The sequence below is a fragment of the Ceratotherium simum genome, chromosome 19, assembly GCF_057802395.1.
Source record: "Ceratotherium simum simum isolate JZ-2026a chromosome 19, ASM5780239v1, whole genome shotgun sequence".
NCBI lineage: Eukaryota > Metazoa > Chordata > Mammalia > Perissodactyla > Rhinocerotidae > Ceratotherium > Ceratotherium simum.
In genome coordinates, this window is record NC_141918.1 from 2029637 (window position 1) to 2046839 (window position 17203).

At 41.5% G+C, this 17203-nt stretch overlaps 1 protein-coding gene and 1 long non-coding RNA gene across 2 annotated transcripts in view; one reads left to right on the forward strand and one right to left on the reverse strand.

Moving 5' to 3' along the window:
* LOC147914486 (uncharacterized) overlaps positions 1 to 17203 on the forward strand; it is a 107791-nt gene that overhangs the window by 76997 nt on the left and 13591 nt on the right. The window contains exon 3 of the long non-coding RNA XR_015555212.1: positions 3196 to 3356. This is a non-coding gene — a long non-coding RNA (uncharacterized LOC147914486). The remainder of the gene's footprint in view (positions 1 to 3195; positions 3357 to 17203) is intronic.
* Positions 1 to 17203, reverse strand: part of FILIP1 (filamin A interacting protein 1) — a 95844-nt gene that overhangs the window by 42253 nt on the left and 36388 nt on the right. The window contains exons 2-3 of the mRNA XM_004422046.3: positions 11207 to 11380; positions 3334 to 3512 (exon numbers count right to left, since the gene is read on the reverse strand). Of these exons, the coding sequence (XP_004422103.1) occupies positions 3334 to 3512; positions 11207 to 11380 (353 nt within the window). The remainder of the gene's footprint in view (positions 1 to 3333; positions 3513 to 11206; positions 11381 to 17203) is intronic.

A 17203-nucleotide genomic window follows, 5' to 3' on the forward strand; every position in this document is an offset into this window, starting at 1 on the left:
ACATAATTTTTCTGGGCCTCAATTTCTCAACCTTTTGAAGGACTTGAAATGGCTGATCTCAGAAGTCCTTTCCAATGCTCAGAGCCTCGGATTCCTGGTTTCATCAAATATCTGAATCTGGATTGCTTACCAACACCTGTTACAGATCCTTTATACCTGGATTCCTTCTTGTTATCTTTAACCATTTTGCCCCGAGAACATAAGAAACCCTTACAGAGCAGGATAATTACAGAGAAAGGAGCGTAGATGCCCCCAGCGTCAGGACGGTCCTTTGGCTGTGCGCCCCTTCCTCACCCCACCGCACCAAATGGCAAGCTGCCCGGCGTGGAGACAGCCTGCAGAGTTGCACGCTCAGTGGGAGAAGCTGGGTGATTATAAGAAGCAAACCACTTAGGCTTATCTCAAGTCTCACTACCTTCCTTCCTTTACTCGTGCTCCCAGTAGAAACAAAGGGAAATGTTTCCTGAGGAAAGTTCTTGGCTCCTTTTTCTCCCCCTCACAAAAGAGACCTTTCCGGAAAAGGGGAAGGGAGTGCAAAACAAAGAAGCAAACAAAGGACTTGAAACAGCCTGCCCGAGGACTCCCACTTGTGCTCAGAAAGCTGAAGCCACGTGGCGCCCAAGAGGGCCGCCTGGAGGCACGGGCGCCGGCTGCAGTCTCGGCTCCTGGTGCCAAGGGGCCCCGGGGCCACTTGGCCCATGGGAAAGAGAGCCTCGGGGTCAGCAAACCGCCAGCCCCCATAAGTAGATCTAATTGTGACCGTTTACTTCAAAAAGAGGATTTAACCCAAAGCAGATTTAGCAGGGAAGTTTCCAAAGGGCAGCAGGAATACCAGGCCTGACCTTTGAGAAAATTCTTAAAGGCTTCCCTGCCCCGGGAGGTGAGCCAGTCATGGTGGATGCCTCAGATTGCAGAGATACTCAGGGATGCCAACTTAAGTTATCAGGGTCCGAGTGGGGGTGTTTCATTTAGCAGAAAGCCTGGGTCAGGGTGCGCCCAGGCAACTGTGCACTGGCGGTCAGACAGGCGACTGGAGCTGGGAAAAAACACTGACAGCAAAAAATATAAAGCACTAAAGTACAACTTGTTGAGTCAAAAATACTATTTCAAAACCTTAAAGAGGTTTAATGTTTTAAGTGAGAGTCAAAGGTCTCTTAGTGAATTCTTATCTGAAGCATGAATGTTTGGTGACGTAGCCCAGTAGTGCCCGTCAAACTATCACAAGCACCTTAAGATAATTTTTTCTTAATTTTACTTTGATTTTAAAAACCTACATAGTACTTTGCTCCGGAGAAATGGTTGGTGTAGTCATTTTAGTAAAATTAAACAACTCCAGAAAGGAGGCAGGGCATTGGAACTGCTCATCTAGAGTGAATCACATGAAGTTAGAAAATAAACACATCTGGGATGGGCTCACTGTGTAATGAACATAAAAGTACTTCGTAAACTATAAAGCTCTCCATCCTCTATTACTATTTCAATGATTCTCATAGAACACAAAAATTAGGAAGACAAAAAAGAAACAGCCTAGATAAGTACCATCTCTCCATCCACACATTTCATTTAAACCAACAACTCTGTAAGTGGACTGGTGCCCCTCAGCCATTTCGCTTAGGGGGTAAACTGTCAAAAGAAGACATACCTGGTCTGGTTCTAAATCAAATAATTTACAAAGTGATCTTAAAATAATTAATTCACACAGGTGTTCTTTAAAATTATTTGATTTCAGATCTTTTAAAAAGTCAATACCAGGCAAATTGCTACTCTTTTTCCTGACCACATTCCAACACAGCACACCTAACCGGAGGGCTGCTATAGATATACGTAATTTATACTGTCCTTAGAACTTTGCAATATCAGTTCTCAAGTTTGGAAAGTTCACAGAGGAGGTGGAGTTTAACCTCACTCTTTGGTTAATGTCAAACTAGATCATCTGTTTGTTCAAACATGAAGCTGATAAACCTTAGCTTACAGGAGCAGAAGACAGGCTTAAAAAAATAATAAATTGAGAGTATGGTACATAACACTCCAGCCACTGTTCTCTTTTCCATTTCTCCTTCCCCAAGGGATGTGCTAAGTCCAATAATAAGTAAACATTACCAATAATTTAAAAAAAATTAACACGAACCTGTCCTGTTTCATGCTTTTATTTACTCTCTTATTGTGACAGCTTTTTCTTATAAGTAAACTAATCTGGGAAAACTAGATCTCTTTTTTGTAACTAAATAGATAATAAAGCTGGGATTTGTAAAGCTGTTCCCAAGTGGCTCTTAATTTGCAAGTCCTAAACACAGAAGCAGACACACTTGGTAAGTCAAAGCATCGGGCGGGATTCAGTGTCATTGGTTTCAAAGACTGTGGAATTCACAGACATAACCATTCAGCTGAGGGAAGGAAAGGAGAGAACAAGCTAAAAAGAAGATGCTGGAAAAGGCTAGATAGTGTAGAAGAGTTAATTACAAAGCTTTTCAATTTGGAGTCTCTACTTCAAATGTGGTGATCCCTGGTCTGGGAAAATTACCCGCGAGGATAGATATCAAGGCTCAACACAGTGAGCTTGTGTTTTACTTTGGTTTTGTTTCTGTTTTTTCACATTGAGTTGTTTTTTTTTTTAATAATTTTATTTATTTATTTTCCCCCAAAGCCCCAGTAGATAGTTGTATGTCATAGCTGCACATCCTTCTAGTTGCTGTACGTGGGACGCGGCCTCAGCATGGCCAGAGAAGCAGTGCGTCGGTGTGCGCCCGGGATCTGAACCCAGGCCGCCAGCAGCAGAGAGCGTGCACTTAACCGCTAAGCCACGGGGCCGGCCACTCACATTGAGTTTTAACAGTTATGCAACCCTTAGAAAGTTAAGCAGATAGTCCTAGTCATTAAGTAATTTATGCACAACCAAATATTAAGATTTTCTATAGCAGCATTAAGAATGAATAGGATTCATTTTACATGGTTAAGTTTAATAATTTGCATTCCTGAATAAGTGGATTTCAACCTCAAAGAGAAAACTAGATTATTCCCAATAGAAGGCAGTTAGGAGAGAGGCTTTTCAAATGTAGGTGTTTCATTGATCAAGTTCAAATATAAGCTCCCTAGGTTTGTTTCCAGCTTTGTGGTTTTATGGCTTTCAACACCCCAGTGGGAATGTGGGATCCTACTTATATGCACCCCCTAACATATTCACATTCATAATTCCAGGTAGAAGTCTGTCTCACTCTTTACAAACCACTCAGAAATGGGACTTCGACGCTGGGCAGCTGGCCGTGGTGTCACTGAATTGACAGGAGGAACAGAGGAGAGAGGGCTGCGGCCTCCCGCGGGGGTGCTGCTTGTTACCTCTCCCGCTCCTGCTCCAGCAGGTTGGTGAAATCGTCGCTCTTGTTCATGTAGTCGGTGTGTTTGTGCTTCTCATTCTCTAGCTCGTACACTGTGCGCCTGTGACACTTCTCGGCCAGCAGCAGCTGCTCCAGCATGCGCCGGTAGGTTTCTTTCTGTTTTTCCTCAAGTCTGTCCAGCTGAGTAAGCAAACATGGGAAAGAGCTTAATATTTTATTTCATTTGCATGTGACTCTAAATAATTTGTTTTCATTGGTCCAGTGATTTTTTACCTGAAAGGGAGAACATGGAGCCTGGTATTCTCTGCCATTTTCCCCATTCCGTCATTTTCTCTAGGCCTTTGGCTTTATAAACTAGCCATAATAAGGCTGCAGTAACTTCTGGCCTTCTGGCTTTTTTCTGTGAACATATATATGGTTCCTAAACTTTCAGGAGAACAAACTCTTTCTCTGTTTTAATGAGATGGCACAAAGCTCTATGCTCAGAAAAGAAAGAGGCTACCATCCCTGCTGATCTCAGAAAAAGTAAGAGCTCAGCATGTACATGTACAAACTCCTCCCCTGGGAAGTAATTATCGTCATCACAATCTTTTTTGTGTGTGTATGAGGAAGAACAGCCCTGAGCTAACATCCATCGCCAATCCTCCTCTTTTTGCTGAGGAAGACTGGCCCTGAGCTAACATCTGTGCCCATCTTCCTCTACTTTATATGGGACGCCGCCACAGCATGGCTTGACAAGTGGTGCGTTGGTGTGCACCCAGGATCTGAACCTGCGAACCCCGGGCCGCCACAGCAGAGCGCGTGAACTTAACCGCTACGCCACCAGCCGGCTCCACAATGTTTTTTTTAAGACTTCCAGTTACGTACATCTTTAGGAAAAGAATATGAAGGACACATAGTCCTCTTTTTTCAAAAGATGCTAAATATAGGGAGAATTTCAGAACTTGTAGAAAGCCCGTATCTCAGACTAGAAGAAATACTATCAAATATTACCACAGGCCTCCTGTGTCGCCTTGTCTGGCCGGGCTCGGAGATCTTTATGGGCTCGCGCTTTGATGGCTTTTTCAGTCCCAAGGGCCCAGCACAGTGAGTGGAGCTAAGTGTTTGGTGAACGTTGTTATGTTGGACAAACCTTACAGTATCGTTGGTCCCCATCTTCCTCTCCTGTTCAAACCGCAGTTCAGAGTTAATCAACCTCAGCACTACCGACATTTTAGGCCAGATAATTCTTTATTTTGGGGGGCTGTCCTGTGCATTGGAGGATGTTTAGCAGCATCCCTGGCCCCTGCCCCCTAAATGCCAGTAGTACCACCTCCAGTTGTGACAAAACTGGCCCCAGACGTTGCCAAATATCCCCTGGAGGGAAAAATTGCTGCTCTAGTTGAAACAGATCTATTTAAAATCCATTCTCAAGCCCACAGGCAGCTCCCTGTGGGGGGCTCCACAGGTGTCAGCATCAGAGCTGTCGCCCCGGGCTTTCCATGTTGCCCCTCAGTCTTAAGGAGGATCCGAGGTCCCCTCCACAATTGTGTGATAGCTTCACTGTGAATGAATCATTACTGGGGCCTAAAATAAAAGAGATACTGCCCCTTACTCCTCAGTGTCTTCTGACTAGATCTCCCCTCTCTTTGCCTAGGCACAGGTGACAAGACAGACTGGTGGAAAAGCCCAGGTTAATGAGTGGCTGATAATATTTGAGACCCTCAGGCACTGGCAAATTGTATGTTTACGTGTTGTGATAAATTTCTGTAGTTTTAAAGGGACCATCTATACAAGAGACTTTCTCAGTGGAATATCTCTCTATTACAAAATATTCTCCCCAAGAACTCACCTACCTTTCTACAAATGTGATTTTCACCATATATTATAGATTGGTCAAGCACTGCTAAACCATCATCATCAGAAATGTAGAAGGAAAAACTTTTTCCCTTTTTTGATCCTTCCCACTCTATCATAAAGTAGGACTCTCCCTCCTTTTGAAAGTATTTGGAAGAATGGCTTCTGCCTTTTCTTCATATTCTCCCCTACTCCTTGCTGAGGAAGAGGGTGACTTATGTGAAGGTTGTATTTGGGATAGGAAACTGGGCATGAGCAGCCCAGCCTTTTCATTTCTTACTATTTACCCTGCCTGCCATGAGATAGTACATTGTGTTCTGAAGACCCAAACTCTCCCTCCAGTGATTTCTCCAGAGTCTAATATGGAAAGTAATAGAAAACCCAGTGGTGGTCATTTATCTAACGTTTTAAGTCATCTGTCAGACTCCTGCAGTTATCCCTCAATCCACTCAAGGAACTCTGGAGGGGCATTATTAATTGGATAGCTGACTGATATATCCAGAGAGATAGACATTGTAGGGGCATCTGAAAAACAGATATGTTGGTATTAGTGTTCTGGGACAGCCGAGGCAGGAGATAGGCCTTAGCTTTAACATGTTCTGTCCATGTGGGCCTTTGAGCTTGGTTGTTCTCAGCAGCTACAGTTCTGAGGCTAGGCCACTGGAGTAGTAGCTGGGGTCTCTGTGGGCAATGTCCACCTCACCTACACTAACACAGCTGGACCTCAGTACTGATGACATAATCAGGAAGACAGTTTTTTTGTGTCTTAAAGCATAGGAAGGATGCTAAGACATTGATGTGTGCACTGCACTTTTCACATAGAACTGCAGACCCAGACTTTAAACTGCAGAGGTAGTCAATTCCTCTTTAGCAATAAAGCATTAGCATATGAGGATCTAGCCTTCAATTTTAAATTCTGGATGTAAGAACATAGGTAGCAATCGATCAGCTGTGCCAGACTCTGTTTCTTGTTATTTTGTTGGAACTATATCCAACTCCTAGGAGAGAACTGAGGTGGGCTAACCTGTGGAATCTGTGTGGCTTGTCCAGAGACTCTGAGGACCGCCTCTGGTAACTCTGGGCTCTGTAGGTTCACTAACCATGTAGACTGTGTCCATGACCTTTGTGCGGCAGGATCCCAACTGTGGCTCAACCACAGAGGAATGGTAGCTCTTATTAATGAACAGTGAAAGTGAAATGGGCACAGCTTACTCTGGAAATATAGCTCCCTCTTGGATGGAGGTAGAAGGAAAATTGAATGAGATCATCATAATGCCAAAGGCCAAAATTTACTAAGGAAACAGTGTACCTGGAAGTCCTATTCTAGTAAATCAAGTTGGTGGAGAAGTTCAAAGACTTGAGATGGGGAGAAATTTTAGTAGGTTTTAGACAAAAGGATCATGGTTCAGGAAATAACTTTAGCTCTGTTATCAGCAGAGGGCCAACTGGAGAAGTATTAAGGAATTTAGGAGGAGAGAAATCTACTTAAACGGAAATATGAGGTCTTAAAGACCAAACTGGATTTACACAAAAGGGAGAAGGATCTAAGTGCTCTTAAAGATATGGCTATAAAGAAGGGAGATATTTCAGTCATTGTTGAATCAGAATGAGTGACCAGAGGAGGTAGAGACCGGAGAGCACAGAGAACAGAGCAATGTGACTCCTCCCACAAAGGGTGTTGGGATCCAGGACATGTTTGAGGAGCATGCTGTAAAACTGCAGAGAGTTCTTCATGGGATCAGTTGGGAGCCCTTCTCTTAAAGACTGCCACAGCTATTCAAAGCAGTTACATAAAATGCAGACAGATTTCAGAAGTAAAGTCTGAGAAGATCAGGGTAGGCTATTTGAAGCATTATTTGGTGAATTTCAGGGTGTCCACTATTGTAAATGGGCCCTGAGTGAACATGCTCAAGAAACTTGGAGACGTAGAGTATGAAGGAAAGATGAGACAAACAAAAGAGGATTCAGGCAAAACAGCACCAGAAACAGTCCAAATATGGATGTGGTGTGATGGGCAAGGCTCCTTAGTGAGGATTATCCAACTCAAGGACATACAAGTAGATAAGATTTGTGTTGAACAAAGGGTCCTCTTGGCAGACCTATAACTCCTTGATTTTGCTTCTCCCACTGAGGAAGACCACATAATATAGAATATTGAAGGTAGCAAAACAAATGAAAGCATAGGGCAAGTAGAAGCATACAAACAAATCAAAGACTCTGAAATCCACAAAATAGTGATAGAGAAAGAAGGGGACCACTTAAAGAAACCGGTCAAAATGTTAAAAAACAACTCAGCTGAGCCTTCTTACTGAAGAAAAAGTGTGACAAAAGAAAATATTTTTGTTGCCTTAAGTAGTACGAGTTACTCAAGGATTAGAAAATTCAAACATGAGGGAAGGAATGGTATGGTTCCCACTAGCCCCCAAGGTACACAGGCTTCAGAAGGGTCACTTGGGGGAGGGGGTGATACTCGGCTGAAACAAGGGGACAGTAAGGAAAATCACTGGTAAGAGATGGGTTTCCCAGGCCTGGGCACAGGGGCTGAAAAAAAAAAAAAGATTAGAGAAGTTTTAAATATGCAGGTGGAAAAGTAGAGCACCTAAAATTAAGACCTAGACATGGAGGATGTCACCACTGCAAATCCCTAAACTTTGCCAAAAGACAGGTAAGTTTCAAATGCCACACACTGAGGACAAGGAGAGTGCATGCACAACAATTCCTCCACCAACCGAGGGTGCGCCCTTCCCCACAATCATTAACCTTTCAACGGTACCAGGCTCTGTCCGATATAGACAACTGCCCCAGGCAGACCAGGATCCTGTTGTAGCTAAAGATTTTCTCATCTACCCCCTTCCCTTAGAGGTCCCTAAGTCTCTGCTGTGGTCTTGGTAAGAGTAACATAGGCCTGCGCTGTGCTGAGTCCTGGGGTCAAGGGGTAACATTTCACTTGAGATAAATTGACTGTGGAGCTAGAGATTTTCCTGTATTCTTAAAATTCATGAGTATGAGGTTGGTATTATGATGACAGCACGTGTCTTGATAATTCTTTAGACTCTTTGAAAAAAAGTGGAACAGAGGGACTTCAGGGTGTATACTTCAACTTTAAAAATGCTTAAGATTAAGATTTCTCTGGCCAAGGCTAAGCAGAATAAGAATTTGGGAAGGAAAGAAACTGAAACCTTAAGTTCTTGGGACTTTTGCTTAAGAATTATGAACTTTGATAGCCCGGACTTTAATTTACAAGGAAGTTCAGGGGGATTTAATATTTGCCGCTTAATTTCTCCCCAGATATTTGGCAAGGTGGTGGGTCCACTACATTGGGTTCACTGCTTGACCTCCGGGGAGTTCTGATGGACAGCCTAGCTGGGACCGATGTTCCGTGGAAATGAGAATGAGCAGTGAGTGTTTGGCTTGAGGTGCAGCATGGCTTCTAGGAATGAGAGCCAGACTATCTGCTCATGGTTCCAGGAGGCTAACAGACCAGTGGTATACTGGGATTCTTGCCTCATCAAGTGGAAAGTAGGACTCCTGCTCCTGGGTAACAAGAACGTGGTCATTAAGAGACCAAAAATCTCTAGATGGTGGAAGACAAATCTTTTCTCCTTCTACCATTCTATTTCTCTCTCAGAGCAGGACTTCACCATTTTTCCAGTATTAGAAAAAGTAGCTTCTGTCTTTCTCTCTACCTCCTCACTCACTCCTCCCCAAGGGAGAAATAACTCTTCAGATTGTTGAGTTGAAGGGAGAAAGGAACCAGTAAGCATGCTCAGCTTAGCCAATTCTAAATGGACAACCCACAGGGTGGGTGTTTTCTGCTCTGCTCCTCTGTGCAAGCAGTGATTCTGGGTACATGTGTGTGCTCTGCAGACCTACCTCTCTGTTAAGAGGTCATCCCGAGCTCTAACTTGTGAGAAAAGAATTGGGAAGCCCATATGATACCATTTATCCAAACTGAGTTCTCCATTCCAGGTGGTTATAATAATAATATGTAACTGATATTTTGGCCTGCATGTGTCATTTACTGCTAAAAACCCTCCAAATTTGGAACTAATTAGGGTGTGAGCAATTATCACCCTCATATCCCAGAAAATACTAATGGCTAATATTTGTTGAGTACGTAGTATGTACCAGACACTGTATCAAGAGTTTTTCAAGCATTGCTTCATTTAACCCTCACAACTCTGAGACGTGCATTGTTGTTACTCCCACCTGGCAGATAAGGAAACTGAGGCATAAAGAGCTGAAGGGACCTGCCCAAAGCCACATGCAGCTAGTAACCGTGGATCTCAGACATGAAAGTGGATCCAGCCTGTTGACTGCATCCTATCATATAACTGTCTCTTAACATTTTAAAAGATGAGAACAGAGCTCCAGTTTATCCTTGTTGCAGAAATCAGAAAACTATGGCACCATCAGTCTATTGTGAATACTGTCTAAAGCAGATCTTATCTGAGATCTGTCACACTGAGCTACGGCAAAGGCTTGACATAAATTAAAAGTTAAATTATAATAAATTGTTCAGACTTTTAATTTCTGTGTTCTTTCACTTATGATACAGTCATGCACTGCATAACAACATTTTGGTCAACAACAGACTGCATATACGATGGTGGTCCCATAAGATTAGTACCATAAAGACCAGGTGTGTAGTAGGCTGTACCATTTAGGTTAGTGTAAGTACTGTAGGGGAGGATGAAATTTTCCTCTACTCTTTTAGGTTCTTCTGGCTGGTCTAAGAACTAAATTGACATGAGACAGATTAACAGGAGAAAAACAAACAAAAGTTTAACAACATGTGTACATGAGAGAAACCCAGGAAAACGGAGTAACTCACCAAAATGGCTGAAGACCTCACCTTAAATACCATCCTCAGCTAAAGACAAAAGATGTTGAGAGTGGGGAGAGTCAGGGACTTCAAAGGCAAGGAAGGCAATTCACAGGTAGGTGAAAAGTAGCAAACATTTGGAAAACAAGTGTTTGGCCACACAGAAACAGAAGAACACAGAGGGGAGCCCAACAAACAGGCTTTTCTAGGTTCCTCCCTGTGTACCACCTAGTTCATGTTAGGCTAAGGTAATAGCTCACTTCCTGAGACAGGTTCTTTTATCTGAATTCTTTTAAGCAGTTAAGTGGGAGGTAACAAAAACTTTCTGAGTCTTTTGTTTCTTAAAAATAACCAGCCTAAAATATCCTCATGTTAAAGAGACACATTTTGAAGTGGCAAGTTTTGTTCCTCTTCAGTACACTCTATGATGTTCACACAACAATGAAATGGCCTAACAAAGCATTTCTTAGAATATATCCCCATTTTTAAGTGACACATGTCTATACTAATATTCACTTCTATGAATTTTTTTACATGAATTTTGAAGAGTCAATATGGCTAGATCCATCAACTGGTTCCCTAATTCAGCACTGAAATTCTACTACAATGTGAGAGTATTTTTTACATGAAGTATCATGGGTAATTAATAACAGTAGTCAATAGTTCCTAATACAATCTTATATAAAAATGATGAAATATAGCCCTATTAGAGTTCCTTTCTCCTTGATTTTGCCTCAACCATTGTATTTTAGCTACTCACGTGAGACCATTTTAATTATGACAGAATCTATAAGACAGCAAAACACAGTGGCTATATAACCATAAATATCAATCATAAAATCAATTTAATTTTAGGTTAGCAATTCGATATTAATCCTGACAACTCAATGTTAAAACTGATAAACACTTCAAATTTTTACACACATCATCTCTTTGAGAAATAAAAGAAAGACTGCAAAAGAACGTAACTGTCATAATCAAATGAGAAATATATTTTGGGCTTTAAGTATATTTAAGGAAATGCTTCTAGAATTCTTATCATTGAAATGTATGCACTATAATTCATGAATTATTTAATTACACTAATTCTATATTAATGTATCATAAAAATTTTGCTTTTGAAAGAAAATGTTAAAGCATGTAAAGTGGAAGAATGTGCAGCTATTACTCTGAGGGTCCCTTCTAGGGGGACTTGTTGGTGCCATATTTTTACCTCTGAAATCGGTTTCTCATAGACATCCTCGCCTATGGACTTCTCCTGGGCTAGGATGGCGTCTCGGTGCAGGACCCGCAGCACTTTCTCCGGCTCCGCAGACCCATAATGAGCCTCCAGAACTTCAGGCTTGGTTTTCTCTGTCTTCAGCATGTGGATCACATCTTCCCGGGCCTGTGGCGGAGAGTGCAGTGAGGTCAGAGGGTTGACAACAGAAATCATGTGCTGGGCTCACAAATCAACACAGAGCTTATTGAATACATCCGTGTCTCTTTAGGGCTATTGGCAAATTCACTGGGTGTTCTGTTCTTATTTTTTACCAAAAGCAGATTGGCAAGCAGATACTCTCCTTCAGGTTGCTAGGAAGCAGGCAAGCAGAAAAAGAGTTTGTGCTAATATTAACTACATAAAAATTGCTTTATCTAAGAAGCAATGATTCTGAGAGGGAGTAGGACTGCTCCTGGGATACTTACCCCGTTTCAGTGCACATGGGGTCGATGATTCTAGTTTTCTATTTATGCTCTTAACGTAGTATTCAAATCTGGTTTAAAATAAAACCCTGCTCTCCCCGTTCTAGTTATAACTCTATGTGTAATTAACAAAGACAGGCTTTATTAGTGATTTCCTGTTTCCCACCAAGTGATTCATTTTGCACAGAAACACATGGTTGGGAACTCACATGGTGCTGGGCTGGGCTTTTCAATCTAATGTACTCACACTGAGGGTGAAATTGAACTGCGTTAATATACAGACTGCCAATTAGATGAGTCAGGTTGGTGGGGTCAGAGTTATTCTTTTGATTTCTTAGCAAAATTTTAGCATCTTGTTGAAGCTCTTGAGAAAACCACATAATTATAGGTTTTCTGTCTTATTGACTATGGTCCGCATCACATAATGCAAATTCATCTAGATGTATCTTTTTTTTTTTTTTTTTGTGAGGAAGATCAGCCCTGAGCTAACATCCATGCTAATCTTCCTCTTTTTGCTGAGGAAGACCGGCTCTGAGCTAACATCTATTGCCAATCCTCCTCCCATTTTTTTCCCCCAAAGCCCCAGTAGATAGTTGTATGTCATAGCTGCACATCCTTCTAGTTGCTGTTATGTGGGACGCGGCCTCAGCGTGGCCGGAGAAGCGGTGTGTAGGTGCGCGCCTGGGATCTGAACCCGGGCCGCCAGCAGCGGAGCGCGTGCACTTAACCGCTAAGCCACAGGGCCGGCCCTGGATGTATCTTACTATTGGTTAGTCGTGATGATCTTTCTAATTATGATGGAGCTGACATTTGCTAAATGTATTCTCATCCCGTCACATACTTGTTTTTCCAGTAATGGAGTATGAAGTATCCTGACATCATTCCAACTTGTACTAAAGAACAAACTGGTTGGCAACAGAGTTTCACCCTGTGACAATGGAATAGTTTTCCCCTGTGTTATGCAAACTATGGGTTTGTAATTATAAATCTGGCTCATTATCATGGTTTTCTAAACATGGGAGCCAACCAGTTAGCCCTGAGATAGAACCATTATAAAGTTTGTCTTTCTTGAGGTTTCTCACTTTTATTGCTTTTTCATAGTCTCCAAATTAATCTAATTCCAGATGGCTAAAAACTAATTTATTACAGAAACGTCAATGGACTGGAATTTGCAGATTTTCCCCATGTTGTCTCTGCCACATATACATGTGCTCATTTCAAGACAAAAATGGAAAATATTAATTTTGAAGAAACTAGTGGTTTGGAATTAGCAAGAAAGTTAAAGTCAGAAAATAGTTTCATGGAAAGGCAGTGTGTCTCCAAGCAGGGCAAAAAGACATAGCACAGATGCAGTGTCAGCCTAGCTTGTACAGTTTCTTTGTGCAAATTAGTAAAGGGTGCTCACTTCATCCAGGAGATACAGCCCTGAGTCAGAGTGCAGATTGCCTAGCAAGCAAAGAATGGGCTGTATTTCAGCTCCTATTTATCCTCTCTCCCAGGCACCCTTGTGCAGGGCATAACCCCACATCTGTATATGGTGGCCCTGTACTGAAAGGGCCTAAGTATGTCAATTGTTATTGGTCTTCAGGCAGGAAGTACTCCTTATGTTCACCTTACACAGGTGAGTATACATAGCATCTTCTAAAACAGTGGGTCTCAAACCTGACTGCATTGAGATCTCCTGGGGAACTTTAAAACATCTCAATGCCCAGGCCATCCCAGACCAATTATATCCAAATCTTTAGGAGAAGGAACTTTTAAAGCTCTCCAGGTGATTCCAGAGTTGAGTGTACTGTTGCACACTCATCAGTTGAGAGACCTAGCAACCACACTGAAGACAAATCCTTGGCATTATCCAATCTAAACGTCCCCATTTCAGTACATTTCTCATCTTCCCCATCTTCAAGTGCATTTCCTTTTACTGTTCATAGATGGGTGTCATCACCTTACTCCTTTAAATCACACTCACACCTGGGGTCAACCTTGTGCTTTGGCCAAAGCTGAAGGAGAAAGAGTAGTCTTGAAAGAAGAAACACAGGGTTGTGAATGTAGTGACTTACAGAATGACAGGAAGGAAATTTAGAATTGCATTTGGAAGTGAAAAAAATGGTGACAATGGAAGATTGGTGAGCTAGAATCTCCATAACAGGCTACCGTCTCTTTTCCGTTTTTAAATCAGATGAAGTAAAGGCTGTTTTCTCAAGTTCTCATTTTAACATGTGAAACATAAAGACCTGGAGGGCAGACATAGAATGTACTGTCTTTTGTATAATAAATTGAGATACTGATTCATCATGAAATGTAGATATTTCATATCATCTGCTCCCCTGCTCTCTGAAACAGATTACAGTAGATGTTTAAGAAAGGAGTAGAAAAAAAGCAGAACTCAAAATCTTCAGAAAGAAAATCATTACAGAGGCTTAGAAAATAGACTTGATCATATAGCACTTGGGTAATTAAAAAAAAAATTGAAAGACCAAAAGAAAATGGCTTAGAAGATAGGAACTAAAATATTGCGTAGTGAGATGAAGGGCTGTTTTTATTCTCTTCTATTTGCTTATATATATTTTCTAAATTTTCTACGGTGAACATGTAATTAATTTTATAAAGAGAAACAAAGCTGTACTTTTATAAAGAAAGAAGAAATACTTCATCATTCCTATTTCACATAAATGAAATAAAGAAGAACAATGTAACAGAAAGTTCTCTCTTCCTCATGTACCCAGTGCTGGGAAAGCTGCCTTCCTTCTGGTTATAGACAAGCCTATGCGTAGTGGTTCCGGGGCTTAAAACAAAGGAGAACGGAAAACCCAAACTGCCCAAATGATTATCCTATGTTCTGTTTTTGACACTGTTTTGATTCCTTGTAGAATTATTTCAAACACAGCAGTGGAGCCACACAGAGAACAGCTGCTGGGCCAAGTGAGTGAACTGAATGCAGGGTGTTGTCGAGATTGCAGGTTTTCCCACCTAGTATTTTCTCTGGCTAGTCACATTCCAACTGGACAGCTGAAGGAATCACAGCAGAACTATTTCCATGTGGCATTCCACAAACGACATTCTGAAAAAATGTTTGTCCCTAATTGTGGATTAAGGTAATCAGAAAGAGGTTCTCAAATGTAAACTAAATCAAATAATCTGAGTGCATAAATTGCATTGCTAGTCAGCATAAGTTTATATGATCTGAGCATAAAGGAAATGAAATAAATCTTAAAGCTATCAGGCAAATAAAAATTTGAATTAAACCTGGAAACAAAATTCACAGCATGAAATAGTAGAGTGAGCCCAGCTTTGAAGAAACTCAGCATTCGTTTCCAATCCCAGTGGTGCTGTGTGATTTGTACAAGTTGCTGACATTGTTTTGACCTAATTTTATTGTCTGAAATAGGATCATAGTAACTTTCTTATACAATTGTTGTTAGGACGAAATCAGACATAAATGTGTGACATCCCTAGTATAGAACTTGGCACAGAGTAGGTGCCGAGTCAATAATGACAATTTACAACAGTTTCTATTACGTCCCCATCATTAGATGCCTTTTTGCTGCATGGGGAGAAAAGGAATTTTATAAGACATATTTTTCCCTAACCAAATATAACATTTAAGACTGATAAAGTTTAACTGTCTAGAAATTTCACAATTTGCCCTTAACATTCTTTCAAAAAGGAATTTTAAATCCAGAGCAGCCTCTTTCCAAAAGTTACTTAATCTCCCTGACTCAATTTCCTTGTCTGTAAAGTGGGGATGCCAACCACTCTACATCACAGGGACCATGCAAGGCTCTAACCAGATAATGTAAATAAAGAGCTTTTGAAACTATAGATAGGTAGCTATTTCAGTTTCAGTTTAAAAATACGTAAATATTATCGGTCTTGATCTTCTTGACCAAATCTTCCTAATTCTCCCAGAAGAAAACAGCTTCTTTTGTTCCAACTGATGCAAAACACCTATTTCTTCTTTCCCTAAAAGTGTGCTTATACTTGAACTGTATTAGTTGTGAGATGCTACACATATGACACGTTCATTCTGAGTTTAATTACTAGACACTAATGACGAAAGGAAAGAGGCCATGGTGACGTGACACTGTGCGTCATGTATTTAGACCCACACGTTCATCATGAACTTACTAAAAGCTTTTTCATTGCTATCGTAATAAGCATGGAAGAAATACAAATGTTGCCTTTAAATTATTGTTATTTAAAATAGTGTAATATAGTAAATCCATCATCAATATTGTGGTGTTTGTTTAATTAATGGGTTAACCAAGATGACTGTGTGATCACAATAAGCTTTTTCACTACTTTAAACATATGATTGAATTGATGTAAATAAGATCCTACATTTGGGGGATAAAAACACTTTACATCTCCATTTTGAGAACCATATTAATTTTTGTATAAAAGAATGAAATTCAAAATGTAAGAAGTTCCTGTCTTTGAACATCGCTATTTTCACACAGAAGTTTTATCAGAAGCAGGTGGTTAAAGTCCCGGGATGCTGGGGAGCTGCTCAATAGACCACTGCCTTGAAATATCTGTGAAAGGACCTGGAGGATGAGTGCTCTGAAGAGGACTCCAGAAAGGGGGAGAAAGGGAGTCACAGGAGGAAGAGCTTTCATAAAAATGTTCAATTTATTAATCCTGATGATGGAGGAGAATAAATATGAGATTAGAGTATAGAAACAGACAAAGAGGGATCACATCCTTCTCGTCCACCCAGCATGGTTCCTCTTTGTGCCAAGGCAGGCAAGTGGAAGCCGAGAACAAAGACGTGCCTGCGAAACTGAAACCGCTCCAGGTGGGGCAAGGGCTTGTCTCAACTGGCTTCACAAGGAGGTGACTCAAAACATGTGGGGGCAGCAAAGAGCTGCTCTGCAAAGCCCAGGGCCAACAAGTGCGTGTGTGAGTCATCGTATAAAGTCACAGGAGGGTATCTGGGCTTCGTCAGAAGAGCAGGGATCAGCGGGGACAGGATAAGACACAGGACAGGTAAAGCCCACACAGGTGGCATAGTTCAAAAGAGGGCTGAATTCAATCATTCGTTCAATAAATATTTGTGCACATTTTCTTTGTGCAGTGCATTACATTCAGTATTAGAGATATAATTGCATCCTCAGGCATTAATCTAGAGGGATACAGACAAACGATCGAAACGCATTTACAATATAACATGATAAGCCTTAGGATGGAGGAGACACAGGGGCTAAGATCTCCATCTGGAAGAACACTGGACTTGAAATCTGAGCCAACGGAGGAGGTATCCTGGAGGAAGTGACTCTAAATCTCCCAGTGAGGGCTGGAGCCAGAGAAAGAGGGGAGGGGTTAGGGAGAGAGTGTTCTGGGCCAGAAGAAGACTGTGTCAAAGGCCAAGCAGATTTAGATGCAGGGCTGGGGCAATACGAGGCTGGCGTGATAAAACAATGGGCAACTCACGTAAAGCCTTGGAACCGAGGCTGTGAGTTTGCATTTTATCATGGAACAGCAAGAAGCCTTGGAGTCCTTGCGCAGCAGGACAGCGACATGGTCA